Consider the following 12,816-nt stretch of genomic DNA (forward strand, 5'->3'; position numbering starts at 1 on the left):
TGGGCCACTTCTCACTGAAGCAAGCTTGAAAAAGCAGCTTGCTGATAGCAAACCAGGCAAGCCCTGGACCTCCTCTTTCTCAAGCTAATGGGAGCCGAACTGTCCTCATTTATTATATGTATGTAAAAGAGATTAAGGATTGTTAGTAAAATATCTGTTTGGCCTAGACTCTGCCCTGATTATCTGTGCCTTAGTAGCTCCACTGGACACCGATACTTGCACAATCCAGTGGTTACTCTGAGAGCAAATGAATCTGTTTTCTGCCAAAGCACTGACCTCCTGCGATTGATTGACCTGGCGAACAGCCCTCTGTTGACAACGGGGTATAAGAAAGGGACTTCTGAGTAAATGAGTGTCATTGGACTCCAAGCTGCTTAGAGCCATGAGGGTGATACTGCTAGCAGTGGTTTACATCTCATTCACCGTGGCTGTGGAACGGTAAGAAAACACGTCTAGCACCACTGGTATGTGTCTCAGCTGCTCCTGGGGTTACCTGTACTTGTTACTACTCCAGATCTCAAAAAAAAAGAAATGCATTTGAAAAAATGAGTGTGTGAGAGCTCCAGAATGGAGAACTAGTTAATTTTTTTGTGTGTTCATTTTATTTGCATAGAATCCCCCTCATTCGATTCAAGTCTATCAAGAAACAGCTGAGGGAAAATGGAGAATTAGAGGAATTTTGGAGGAATCACCACCCTGATGTTTTTGCCCGGAGGTACCTACATTGCTTCCCAGAAGATATTTCTTTATCAGTAGGAACTGCTTCAGAAAGGCTGTATGATTACATGAATGTAAGTACAGTTTTAGTAATGCAATCATAAGGAGTCCTTGTTCTCTCGAAGGCAGATTTTTTTTCCCCAGCATATTTCAAATCTAATCTCTCCATGAAATTACAAGGCTTGAAAGGGCTCGTTGCACTACGCTATAAATACTAGATCATAAAAAATCAGTTTAAGAGTCTGCAAAATAAAGCATGTATAGATCTAGATTGGCATGGGACCTGCGGAGGAAGCTGATGTAGTCTAGCAGTGGTAGTCCTGTGACTAGTTTTATTTTTGTATAGGTCTGCATTGAACTTGAGGAAGATTTGCCTATATCACTCTTGGTTCAGGACTGGGGTTTTGGTAGCAGAATCTGATTATTTCATTTAGCTGTATTCTGTTTATCAGAAATGTAGATATTTGCATGGTATAATAAATCCCCCAAATCTCATCTATTTGGTCATGTGAAGTTATAAACCAGTGAGAACAAAGACACAAGTAGAGTTTTAGTTTTCTGCTTTTATCTCCTGAGCTTAATGTATATTAAATATTGGAGGCTGACCTGGGTCTCACACTAACCTGGCTGACTTTATCACCTAAACTGAGAAAAGAAAAATCTGAGTTTCATTGGATCTCAGACAGGCAAGTCAGCAGGTCAAACATTTTGGAAGTGTCTTTCCTGGGTTGAGCATTTTGTCCATTTGGTTGTTCTCTGTTTTCTGTTTTATTTCATTCTTATTTTGTTTTTTTCTATCTAAAAGAAAGCCAAATTGCAGAAATGTTGTGGAAGCTGCATCGGAACAGGGAAGGGAAGGGTAAATTAAGTCAGCAGGATCTTCCTGACACTTCAGGGCCATAAAGAAATATGCCTGGAGGTGCTAAAGATGTGTGTGAAGAAGAACAAAGGAGACAGAAACATTTCAGCCTGCTCTAAAGCTTACCAAAGGGGGATAAATATCAAAATAACAAAACAAACCCCACATAGCTAAAATACTCAGCTCACACCAGGAACAGTAGTGGGGTGGTTTCACTGTGGTGCCTTTGTGGTTTTTTGGGGTTGGATATTTTTTTGGACCAACATATCTTAGAGCTGCCTCACTTTAAAGATTTGTTGATAAAACTTTGTTTAATACAGTAAGGAATAAAATCCTGCTGAAAAGCTGGATATTCTTTTAAACAGCATGCATATTTACATTTTCATTATTATCTCACTCAGACCATAGGCTCCGGGGTCAGAAACTATGTTCAGTGTATTAATTAACAAGTATGCACTTCAAGATACATATACAAATATTTGTGTTGCTTCAAAAGGCTTGGCACTGGGTATTGCTTTTCTATTTGCATTTGAATTCCATAAATGCCTCTTCCTAAAAATAGGTCTCAGTGCTGAAGTGCTCTTCCAGGGCCAGATAGGGGCACTTAGACACTTGCATTTGGGATGTGGAAAAGCTCTACACTCCAGCATTCACGTGTTCACAGATTATCTCTAGCCTCAATGGATATCCAAGGATAGTCAGTGGTTTCTCTATCCACTGGATGAACTTTGTTCGGTACACTGGGTACAGTCTGTGCAACAGAATTCATTTTTTTAACTTACTAATATCTGCTAATTACAACATGGCCAAAGGCAAAAGGCCAACCACCTTTGACAGTATTTTTGCTGCTGGTTGGAGCTGTCTGATGCTGGCAGAGGTGGGCCGCGCTCTCTTTGTATCACTGATTTCTTACTGACATCAGCAGAGAGCTGCCTGAAAGCTTGCATGGTTGTTCAGGAACTTCATCTTGGGGCAGACCTTGCCACCACTGAAGTCGTGCAAGAGAGCTCATTGACTTCATGGAGAACCCAAATGAATGTTTGCATAAAAGGCTTTTAAAATGCTGTACTGCAATGCATGCAGCTGGAGTGAAATCTGTTGTCTGCAGCCACCCATAGAGTCAGATATACTTCCCCATGTTGTACATTTACGTTTAGATGAAATTGCACTGAAGCCCCTGAGAAAGCATTGCATGATGCTCCCAAGTCTGCCTTCTCCTCAGGCACAGCTCGGTGGGAGGCAGCTAGGGGCTGACCAAATTTTTCCTCCCCCAGGCACAGTACTATGGAGTTGTGAGTGTTGGCACGCCACCGCAGAGGTTCACTGTTGTGTTTGACACCGGCTCCTCCAATTTTTGGGTCCCTTCTGCTTATTGCATCAGTGAAGCGTGCAGTAAGAAACACAACATTACTCTACCTTATACTCCTTATGTCTCGGGTACCTTGGCCACCTCTCCTTTCCCATGGAGCTCACCTGCAGCAGAGATTTGGTAGGGGAGGATTTGGAGCACCCCTGGGGGCCACTATCCCCTTCTGGCTGGGCAGGTACCACGTGTAGCTGCCAAGTGTCCTTATGCACCATGAGGCGCTTGAGGTGAAAAACATGAAAATAAACCTGAGAGGGCTGCAAATAGTGGTGGAAATACCCTATTTTTGTTTTGTTTTGCCTCTAATACCCCAAATAACCTCTGAGGTACAGGAAAACTGGGGTGCCTGTGCGGGAATGACCACCTCCATCAACACCTTCCTTGTAAGACAAGCAAAAATCTGGCTCTCCTGCGTTTCATCTGGTTCTGCATCAGGAAGCAGGTGTGTTGCCAGGAGATCCCCATTGGTGCACAAGTGTAATTTGTTTTGTGCAGGAGTGCACCAGAAGTTTAAGTCCTTTCAGTCAGATTCATATGAACACGGAGGGGAAGCCTTCTCCCTGCAGTACGGCACGGGACAGCTTCTGGGCATTGCTGGCAAAGAAACGCTGCAGGTGAGTGTTCACCTACAATAGGTGTCAACCTCCAGATCAACCGTTTTCAGGGCACTTGCCCTGGAAAACCTCGCCTTGCGTAGATGAGGGCAGGGTGAGGTTTCCACCAAGATAGATGCTGAGAAGTGTGAGTGCTGCTCCTGCTTTTGGCTACCCAGACAAACTTGCAAGATTTTTTGTTGTATTTCTGTTTGTTTCCTTGGGTCCTGTCCTGATTAAATGAAGAAACAGCCACAGAATTAAGGTATTAAAAGGAATTGGTGCAGCCTACCTGACAAATGGGCACCTGCTTTATTAGTGCAAATCACACAAGGATATTGAGGCGTTATTGATTGAATGAGTCTATTGATATGAATCTGAAATGTAAATGTAGCTAATGTCTTGTAATTGATGGTGTTTTACTTTAATTTTTTTGTTTGTTTGTTTGTTTTTGGTGGGGTTTTTTTTTTTTTTGGACTGAACAGATAAGTAACATCTCCATCAAGGGACAGGACTTTGGTGAGTCGGTGTTTGAGCCAGGAATGACTTTTGCCCTTGCCCACTTTGATGGTGTTCTGGGCTTGGGCTACCCTTCTTTAGCAGTGGGGAATGCTCTGCCCGTGTTTGACAGCATCATGAATCAAGAGCTGGTAGAGGAGCCGGTCTTCTCTTTCTATCTGAAAAGGTCAGTCTTTAAAGTGACACTGCCAAAAAAAGAAGTAAATCTATTAATCCATTTTAATTGCTAATTTGTTTAATTGTTTAATCTATTTTAATTTAACCATGCATCTGTATAAATCTTCAGTTCTAGAAAGTAATTTCCCCAATATTTTTTTTTACGATTTAACACCTAAAATTATGGAATGGAAAGGAAAAATGTGCTAGGCAGGACCATGAATTTTTGGACAGACAGTTAGTCTTGTTGGAGCTGGTCATAAACAAAAGAAAAGGTCTCAGCTCAGGCACACTGTGTCTGAGTTGCCAGAGGTTTCCTTCTGGCCAGTGGAGATGAACAGAAATGCAGTGTTACTCCCAAGTGTCTGTATTTCGGAAAAGAAATGTTGTAACCTCATCTGGACCTAACTGTAACTTCACCAACTTATCTCCCCATAATTCAGAGGTGAGAGCAGCAACTGGTTCAGCCTGCTCCTGATTTTATCTTAGCCCTTGACAGCCTCCAGTAAGCCTTCTCAGAGGTTGTTTGGAGACCCCGAGTTGGGGCAGATGCAGTTATAATTTAAGTTATAATTTAGAAATAATCCCTTTCAGCCATGCATGTCTGTCTGAATTTATAAATGGCTGTAGTTTGTCTTTTGCTTTTTCAGTGTAACCTCATCCACTTACACTAGCACACTCCCACATCTGTGTTAAACTGTCTTCTGCTTTCAGAGGAGATGATATTGAGAATGGTGGTGAGTTGATCCTCGGGGGGATAGACCATTCCCTCTACAAGGGTTCAATTCACTGGGTCCCAGTCACTGAGAAAAGCTACTGGCAAATACACCTGAACAAGTAAGTATGTGTGTATGTATGCGTGTGTATGTTTATGTATGTATGTATGAAATACCTGGTGGAATTCACCTCCCCAGGTAAAACCCGCAGAGGCAGAAAAACCTAGCGATACAGGTGTAGGAGGACTTGGCTGCAATATTTCACCCTTGTGACTCTCAAGGAGGGGGTTTACCGGGAAGAGACTGGGATTTATTAGCTCTCTAAATGTGCTGTGACATTGGGGAGCTGGTTTCTGGGAGAGCATTTTAATATACTTTAATATGACACACCCATGGCCAAGTCCATCCTTGGTGGACTATTCAGTTAAGAGGTTAGAACTGAATCCAGGTCCTGTTCTCATCTTTTCTGTTAACGTTGGTCAAATTAGTGTCTCTTTGGTCCTCCTCTTTCTGAGTAAATTGATGAAGACACATACTTGTGGGTGAGAACAAATTCATCACCAGGCAGCAAATGATTGGAACTGTAGGAGTCCTGAGAAAGAAAAGTGGGTCTACAAAATAGATGTCTTCCTGATGCTGTTTCCTTTTCTTACTTTCTTGTCTTTTAGAGATGTTGTTGTCTATTAAGACTGCAGAGCTTAGCAACTACTTTTAACCTCAGACTCTACTCTGATACTTTAGATAGCAATAATCTGCTGCTTCAGTCACAATGTATAGACCATTTGCTTAAAGATGCTTTGTTTTTCACTTGCAGTATAAAGATCCAGGGCCGGGTGGAATTTTGTTCCCATGGCTGTGAAGCCATCGTTGACTCAGGCACTTCTCTTATCACTGGCCCTTCTTCACAAATCAGGCGATTACAGGAGCATATTGGGGCAAGTCCATCGCATACTGGAGAGGTAAAAACTATACAACCAGAAAACAGCCAGAGAGGAAGCAAAACTGGTATTTGGTGGAAAGAGCTTATAGGATGGGAAAATAACCAAAATAATTGCTCTGAAAAATCTAATTTAAAATCTTGTTTCTAGGATAGCATGGAACTCGGAGATCAGCTGGTTTCATTGTCTGTCTGCCCCAGCGCTCCTTCCCAATCATAGAATAATTTGGGTTGGAAGGTCATCTAGTCCAACCCCCCTGCAGTAAGCAGCAACATCTTCAACTAGATTAGTTTGCTCAGAGCTCCATTCAACCCGAGCCTGAATGTTTCCAGGGATAGGGCATCTAGCACCTCTCTGGACAACCTGTTCCAGTGTCTCACCACTCTCATTGTGAAAAATTTCCTCCTCTAGAGCTGGACACAGTACTCGAGGTGAAGTCTCACCAGAGTGGAATGGAGGGGCAGTCCTCTGACCTGCTGGCTATGCTTCTTTTGATGCAGCCCAGGAAATGGTTGGCCTTCTGAGCTGCAAAGCATACATTGTTGGCTCATGTGCAACTTTTCGTTCACCAGTAACCCCAAGTCCTCCTCCACAGGGCTGTTCTCAATCCCTTCATCCTTCAGCCTGTATTGATACTGCGAGTTGCCCTGCCTTGGGTGCAGGGCCTTGCATTTGGCCTTGTTGAGCCTCATGAGGTTCACATGGGCCCTCTTATCGAGATTGTTCAGGTCCCTCTGAATGGCATCCCATCCCTCAGGTGTGTCAACCACAGCACAGCTTTTCATCTTCAAACGTGCTGAGGGTATCCTTGATCCCACTGTCTACGTCACTGGTGAAGATTAAACAGCACTGGTCCTAATACGGACCAAATGTCAGTGACAGGAGCAGATGAACCATGGGATGCAGGACACATCTCACTGCCTCTTATTCTCCATCCTGAGCCTTATTCCTCTGTCTCCTCGCTGTTTTTCCTCTCTTCCCAGCTGCTCTCTCCTGCATCTTCTATGCTGACATTCCCCACTACTCCTTCCCATCTCTGCTTGCTCTCTGAGGAACTCCTCTACCTCCTCCAGTGGGCCAAAATGGCCTTGATCTATCACTTCATGGCCACTCCAGCTCCGCACCCATGGTCCCTGTCTCCCTACATCTCCGTGTGGGGTTTGCGTGAGCTGAGGTTGCTCAAGGTAGGTTATGCTTTGCCACTGCCTTCCCACAGGATGTCTTTCTGCTGCCTTTCACATCTCCCTGCTGGCAATTTTCAGATGGCGTGACTGAACTATTGTAATGCTTAAAGTGCTGAAATAACAAGCCTGAGACAGCTAAACCTGCCCATCTCCAGGGAGAGAGCAGCTTATTTTTACCATGCCTTATTGCTGGCCCTTGGCTGACTCCCACAGGAAAATTACTACATTGCCACAGCTCCAGTACCCTAAGTAAAGCTGCTGCATATGGTTTCTGTTAGCTTCATGGTTGTCTTGATCCTGACACAAAACTGTACTTGGGAGAAAATTAAGTGTTACGGTTGCGCAGTGCGCTGGGCAAAGATCAAAGACAAAATGGACCTTTAATCTGCCAGCTTTTTTAAGAGGAGGACCTGGGGTTACGTCTGCGTAACTCATGAGCCTTCTGATTCTTTTTTCAATTAAACCTTAAATTTCATTTTTATTCAGATTTCCAGATAGATGTAAACCAGCATGATTTACTAACAAGTTGGTTTTATAATGGTATGTACTAATGGGTGTAGATAAAACATATATTTCCAATGCATTTGTATTAGTGTAATAGAAAGAAGAAAGAGGTCATTGCAGTATAAGTATGTGTACTCCAATGCTGACATAAGGACACTCAGCTGGAATGTCAGATTCTGAAAAAAAAAATCCTAAAAATAAGGCTTTCTATGACTGCTTTTGTAGCAACCACATACAAACTGAATATTTTGGCTCAGATTTATCCCAGCATAAGTGGGTGCATCCACCAGTGATTTTACCAGAACCTTTATCCTTTTACAGCAATAATTACTTTATTCTGGAAGTACTAGCTATGTAAATGAATTATATACTGCTTTTAATATTCTACAAAACATTATTCTGGCTTTTTTTACCCTTGTCCTCTGTATCCCATGGTTTCTTTTGTTCTAATAGTATGGCACCTGGTAAGTATGCACAAGATTTAGGGCTATGTTTTCATAAAGCAGTTTTAACAACTGCAATAGTAGATTCTTCCTTATAGGAAGACTCTAAAACAATGACTTTCAATGCTACAGTTTGCAGCCCTCTGGGGCTCAGAGCATTTAACACAGCAGTTGTTTCATGAAATAACTAGAAAGGCCAGGAAATCATCTTTCATTTTACTCTAAGTGGGTGTATTATTTATGGAAATTAATGACCATGCCAGAGTTCAGTCCTTCCTCTGCTCTTTAAATCCCTGTCCAGGGCAGAGTATAAGTATAAAGTGCTCACTGTTTTTTTTTCACTAAAATGATGATGTTATGGGAGGGAGTGGGGTGAGCTGCAGCCGTAGTGCACACACTCCCTGTGTGGCCTGGAGACAGCACCCTCCACCCAGTCCCAGCTGCAGGATCAGAGGACTTTTGCTTAGCAGACCTTGTTAACATGGGCTCACTGGGTCTCACACACTCAGTTTTACTTTTAAGTTGCACAGAGGGGACATTAGAGTGCTCCTTTACCTCATCCCTTTTGGGGTTCAAGAGGACTTTCATCAGCCCTGCATCCCTAGAGGCTTTACTGCTGTGTTCTGGGCTGCTAGGCTGGTTTGACCCCGTGCAGGAGCTGGAAAGCTGGAGGGCAGTGTTGGGCCATAAGTCAGCCTGGTGCTGCTTCTCTGTAGTAAATTCGATATTACCTACTGCGAAAATCTCAAATTCAAAGGGCAATACTTAAAAAAAGGCGAACCAATCCCATCTTAAATGATGCATCACATACAGTTTCTCATAGACTGCAGAAGACTGTCCAGCCTGCCTCACATAAGCTTCACAATTGGACACCATGAGTACAAACTAACAGCAGAGCAATACATCATAAAGGTGCGTATCTGCAGGCTCCCTGCTTCCCATTCCCCAAGGCAGGGCTGGAGCAGGCTGCCACAAGGACACATGCTTTCTCTTCCAGGAGTCTATTGAAGACCAAACCTTTTGCATGAGTGGCTTTCAATCCCTCGACATCACCACTCGTAACGGCCCACTCTGGATTTTAGGAGATGTCTTCATGTCTGTGTTTTACTGCATTTTTGACCGTGGGAATGACAGAGTGGGATTTGCAAAAGCTGTTCATAAGAAGGATTACAACTGAGTTGTAATAACATTTATTCTGCCTAACAAAATGTTAATGTAATGATCTTCAATGCACATGTCAAGAAGGGCTTTAAATGAAACTCTGGACCTAAATGCAGTTCTGTTCTCCGGTCCCAGGATTTAAGGGCTTTGAAGTGGTCCTTGTCCCAGTTATATAGTTTGGTTCAATCTCTATATGTTTACAACTGAGAAACAATTTTTCCTGAGTAACTGATTGACAGCTCAGGTCTTAGGATGAAGTGAAAACAGCTCAGTGCTCAGATTTGCAAAAGAGCAGAAAGGATAAAAGTGCCAAACAGTGCCAGGCTGACAAGGTAACAGTTAGGAGTAGGGGGAAAAAGAATCCCAATCTGGCCTGGGTACCCATTTTAATTCTTGTATGCTAGTTTCCACCCCATTTCCTACTGCTTTCCTATTCCTCACTATTTTCCACCTTGTTTCCTCGGTGCCATGTAAATTCTCTTCATATGAACTTGCTTCAGCCAGTGGCTGATAATTTCTACTACTGTTTCTTGCACACAATTTCCTGCTCCTTACACCCTTTCTCAAACCTGCTTTTTTCCTTGGGTTCATTCTCACTTGACGCTTTTTTCCTCTTTTGGGTCTTGATGTTTATTGTCTGTGTCTTAGATCAGGTGCTGCTTTCAGTGTCTGACATCTCTGCCCCTTGGCAGTGGGGGCAGCTAGAAGCAGCATCTATTTGCATTATAATGCCCAAAGGGATTGTAAAGGGAGCTGTGAAGGGATACCACAGCATCCCTCCACCTCCGATGAGTTACAAGACTGACACACCAGCACTAAACATCTACTGCCCCTTGGCTCAGCCACTTCTTGTCAGCAGTGGCAGCAGCTTCAGCACTGGCAGAGGTGTGAAACAGCTGTGCTGATTTGGCAAAAGAAGATTCACCCAAATTATACCCATTGGAGTATTTGTTTGGATTGTTAGAGCTGACATTGCCCCTGTAAATGTGAATAAAACTTAACCAAGCAAAATCTGGTTTGGACTCAGCACTGTTTTGGTTTCATTTTATGTTTTCTTACGACAGTTTCTGTGCAGTGGGGCCAGGGAGGAGGGGGAAGAGAGGGTGCAACTGTGACTAAAAAATCAGGTTGCTCTCAGCCTGGAGAGGTGCGTTGAGACATGTTGGAGTGTTGGGCTGCTCGTCTCCCCCTAAAGCATGAAAATATCTGCAGCTCCCGGGCACCTCCTAGGCAGGGCAGGGCCATGGAACTGCACAATGGCACTGCTGCAGCATTGGCATTGCTGGGGCAGGGGCTGGTGGCCCTGGGGGACTTGCTGCTGCCACCTGCCTGGATGTGCTTAGCGCAGACAAAATGCAACATCTGTTACTGGCCTTGGCAGTGCTATGCTATGGTTGGAGGCCCTAAGAGAACCTGGGGAGGCTTCTTCAATCTTAGCAGTGTCGGGATGAAACATTCTAAAGTCTGGCTTGAAGAGGATGACTGTTATGCTCCAACACCTTAAGCTTGGTTGTAAGACTCAATGAGTATTACTAAAGTGAGACAGTTTGCCTGTAAGCATCTCTGAAATACTGATCTTGCCTTCCAGTATGAAACACTCATTCTCTCTGGTGCATGCTTTTGTAAGTCTCTATTTGCAGCCACATTGTGTTACCCATTTGGCATGCAGGCTATCAGCCGCTAGCAATGGGGACTCTGCTGCCAGCTGTCTGTTCTTGCAGACAAGATGTAGCAGTATGAAGTTACCGTGTATATACACATATATTTCTCAAACATGAGCTTGTAGTTAAGAGTTAGAGATCTGTTATTTATGATGGAGGATTTTAAGGGTGGTGGGATATGTCCCTGCAGCTGGTTGGTCCCTGACATCTCAGCTCTATGAAGTCCAGCGCAGAGCGTAAACAGATCCTAGAAACAAGTGGAAATTCAGGCAGCATGTCCAGGGTTCGTCCCTCTCTTTGCTTGGATACATCTCATCCTGCTCAAGGATGAGCACAATTCTATGGGAGCAAGCGGCTGCTGTTTGTCTATCCTGGCCCTATTCTCTCCTCAGTCCAGCTTCTGTAGGTCTGCCTGGCTGTTCCTGGTAGACATCAAGTTGACATGCGTGCAAGGTTGAACCTTTGCCAGAAGTCTTCTTGGCATTTCAATACAGTCAAGATGACTGTATTTCTCAAAGTGCCTTTATTCATGCAATAATTCAACATTGTTTTTACCAGTGAACATGAACTGTAAATTGTTGGGTTTGCTAAAATAGTGCATTTACTGTGCTAAGGCAAATAGTTTGCTGAGAGAAGTGCCAAAGAGAGCACATTGTCCCCAAAGATAATTTAATACAAATCAGAGCCCACAGCTATTTGCAAAAGTGAGATAATAGACTAAATGAGGAGAGGAAATTTTTCCGATAACTCGGTCCAGCACTAACTTCCCTACAAGCAATGAACAGAGTATTATAGCTAACCTGGAGTTGGCCTACTATGTGTGAAATGCTATTTGTGTATTGCAGATTATATTGTGGGACTTCAGAGCTGTAATTCGTAATTTCACAGGTGTCTACATGTCTAATAGACACCTCCATGAAGCTTGTGGTACATGGTGGCTACTGTGTGGCCACCTTTAGCCTTCGTTGAAGAATGAACGCAGTTGCTGAGCCAGGGACTGCTTGCAGAGCATGTGAGAGAAGTAGCAGTGTCATTGCTCATGAGATGCATAGTGTCCTGGTGGAAAGCATCGATGTGCATCCTAGGTAACAGCTAGACTGAGAAGAAGATGATAGATGATAAGCACAGCTGGATGATGAGAAGCTGGGAAGGCTTCTTCAGGCTTAGCAGTGTCGAGATGAAACATTCTAAAGTCTGGCTTGGGGAGGATGATTGCCATGCTCCAACACCTTAAGCTCTGTGGAAGCTGTATGAAGGAGGAGAGTGAGGAGACATGGTGGGACTGGACCCTCAGTGCAGATTTGTATTGGACACTTTACAGTCTTCTCTAACTTCTGCCTTAAATTCCCTTGCAGAGAGAAGCACACTTTCTCGAGCTTACGCACTCGTGAGGAGAGAGCTAGGTCAGACCTTCTCCACAGATGCTGAAAAGCCTTCCTATACTTGTGCAGCTGGGAGGAGTATGGCCAAGATCCCTCGAAACCTGTGTTGCTCTCCTGACTTTAACCAAGCGCTGTGGCGGAGTGTTTCAGGCTCCCAAGGAGAAGAGCAGTTACTTTAACTTTGTGTCTAGATGTGTGACTGGAGCTGTCTGAGTATCCTTAAAAGATATGACTGATACTTAAAATTTACCATTTGTTAAAATTAAGTTCACTGGTAAATGGAGTTCTTTCTCAGTTGCAATTGTAATTATATTGAGAAACTATGGAATTGAAAAGTTTGACTTGAGATAAAAGAAGACATAGTGAATAGGAAAGAAAGAGGGAATGCTGAGGGAAAATATTTTGTCTTCTGCTCATGCAGGAAAGGGAAAACTATGCATTTCCACCATTGTTGTATGTCAATAGGCTGCTGCAGCCCCCATTATTTTTTGCATCTCCCTTCTGCTCCCATTCCCTGAACTATCTCATCTCTCCCTTGTCTAAAGACATTATCTACGCGATAGTCACTTGTGGGGAAACGCTGGCATCACACTCTGGACTGTGTTGATGTAGATATG

At 43.6% G+C, this 12,816-nt stretch overlaps 1 protein-coding gene across 2 annotated transcripts; it reads left to right on the plus strand.

The window, feature by feature from the left end:
- The first annotated feature begins 344 nt into the window (after positions 1-344).
- Positions 345-10,159, plus strand: LOC104063965 (cathepsin E). 2 transcript variants are annotated; one of them, XM_009566253.2, is made up of 9 exons: positions 345-438; positions 614-791; positions 2,851-2,968; positions 3,438-3,556; positions 4,021-4,220; positions 4,925-5,047; positions 5,741-5,885; positions 8,809-8,907; positions 8,993-10,159. In XM_009566253.2, the coding sequence occupies exons 1-9, from the start codon at positions 383-385 to the stop codon at positions 9,170-9,172; spliced, it is 1,218 nt and encodes a 405-aa protein (XP_009564548.2). In that variant the 5' UTR covers positions 345-382; the 3' UTR covers positions 9,173-10,159. The 2 variants fall into 2 exon arrangements, with proteins under 2 accessions (XP_009564548.2, XP_053941219.1); XM_054085244.1 differs by having other exon boundaries at positions 345-464; positions 8,993-10,156.
- The last annotated feature ends 2,657 nt before the right edge of the window (positions 10,160-12,816 follow it).

Source organism: Cuculus canorus, chromosome 1, assembly GCF_017976375.1.
Source record: "Cuculus canorus isolate bCucCan1 chromosome 1, bCucCan1.pri, whole genome shotgun sequence".
NCBI classification, from domain to species: Eukaryota; Metazoa; Chordata; class Aves; order Cuculiformes; family Cuculidae; genus Cuculus; species Cuculus canorus.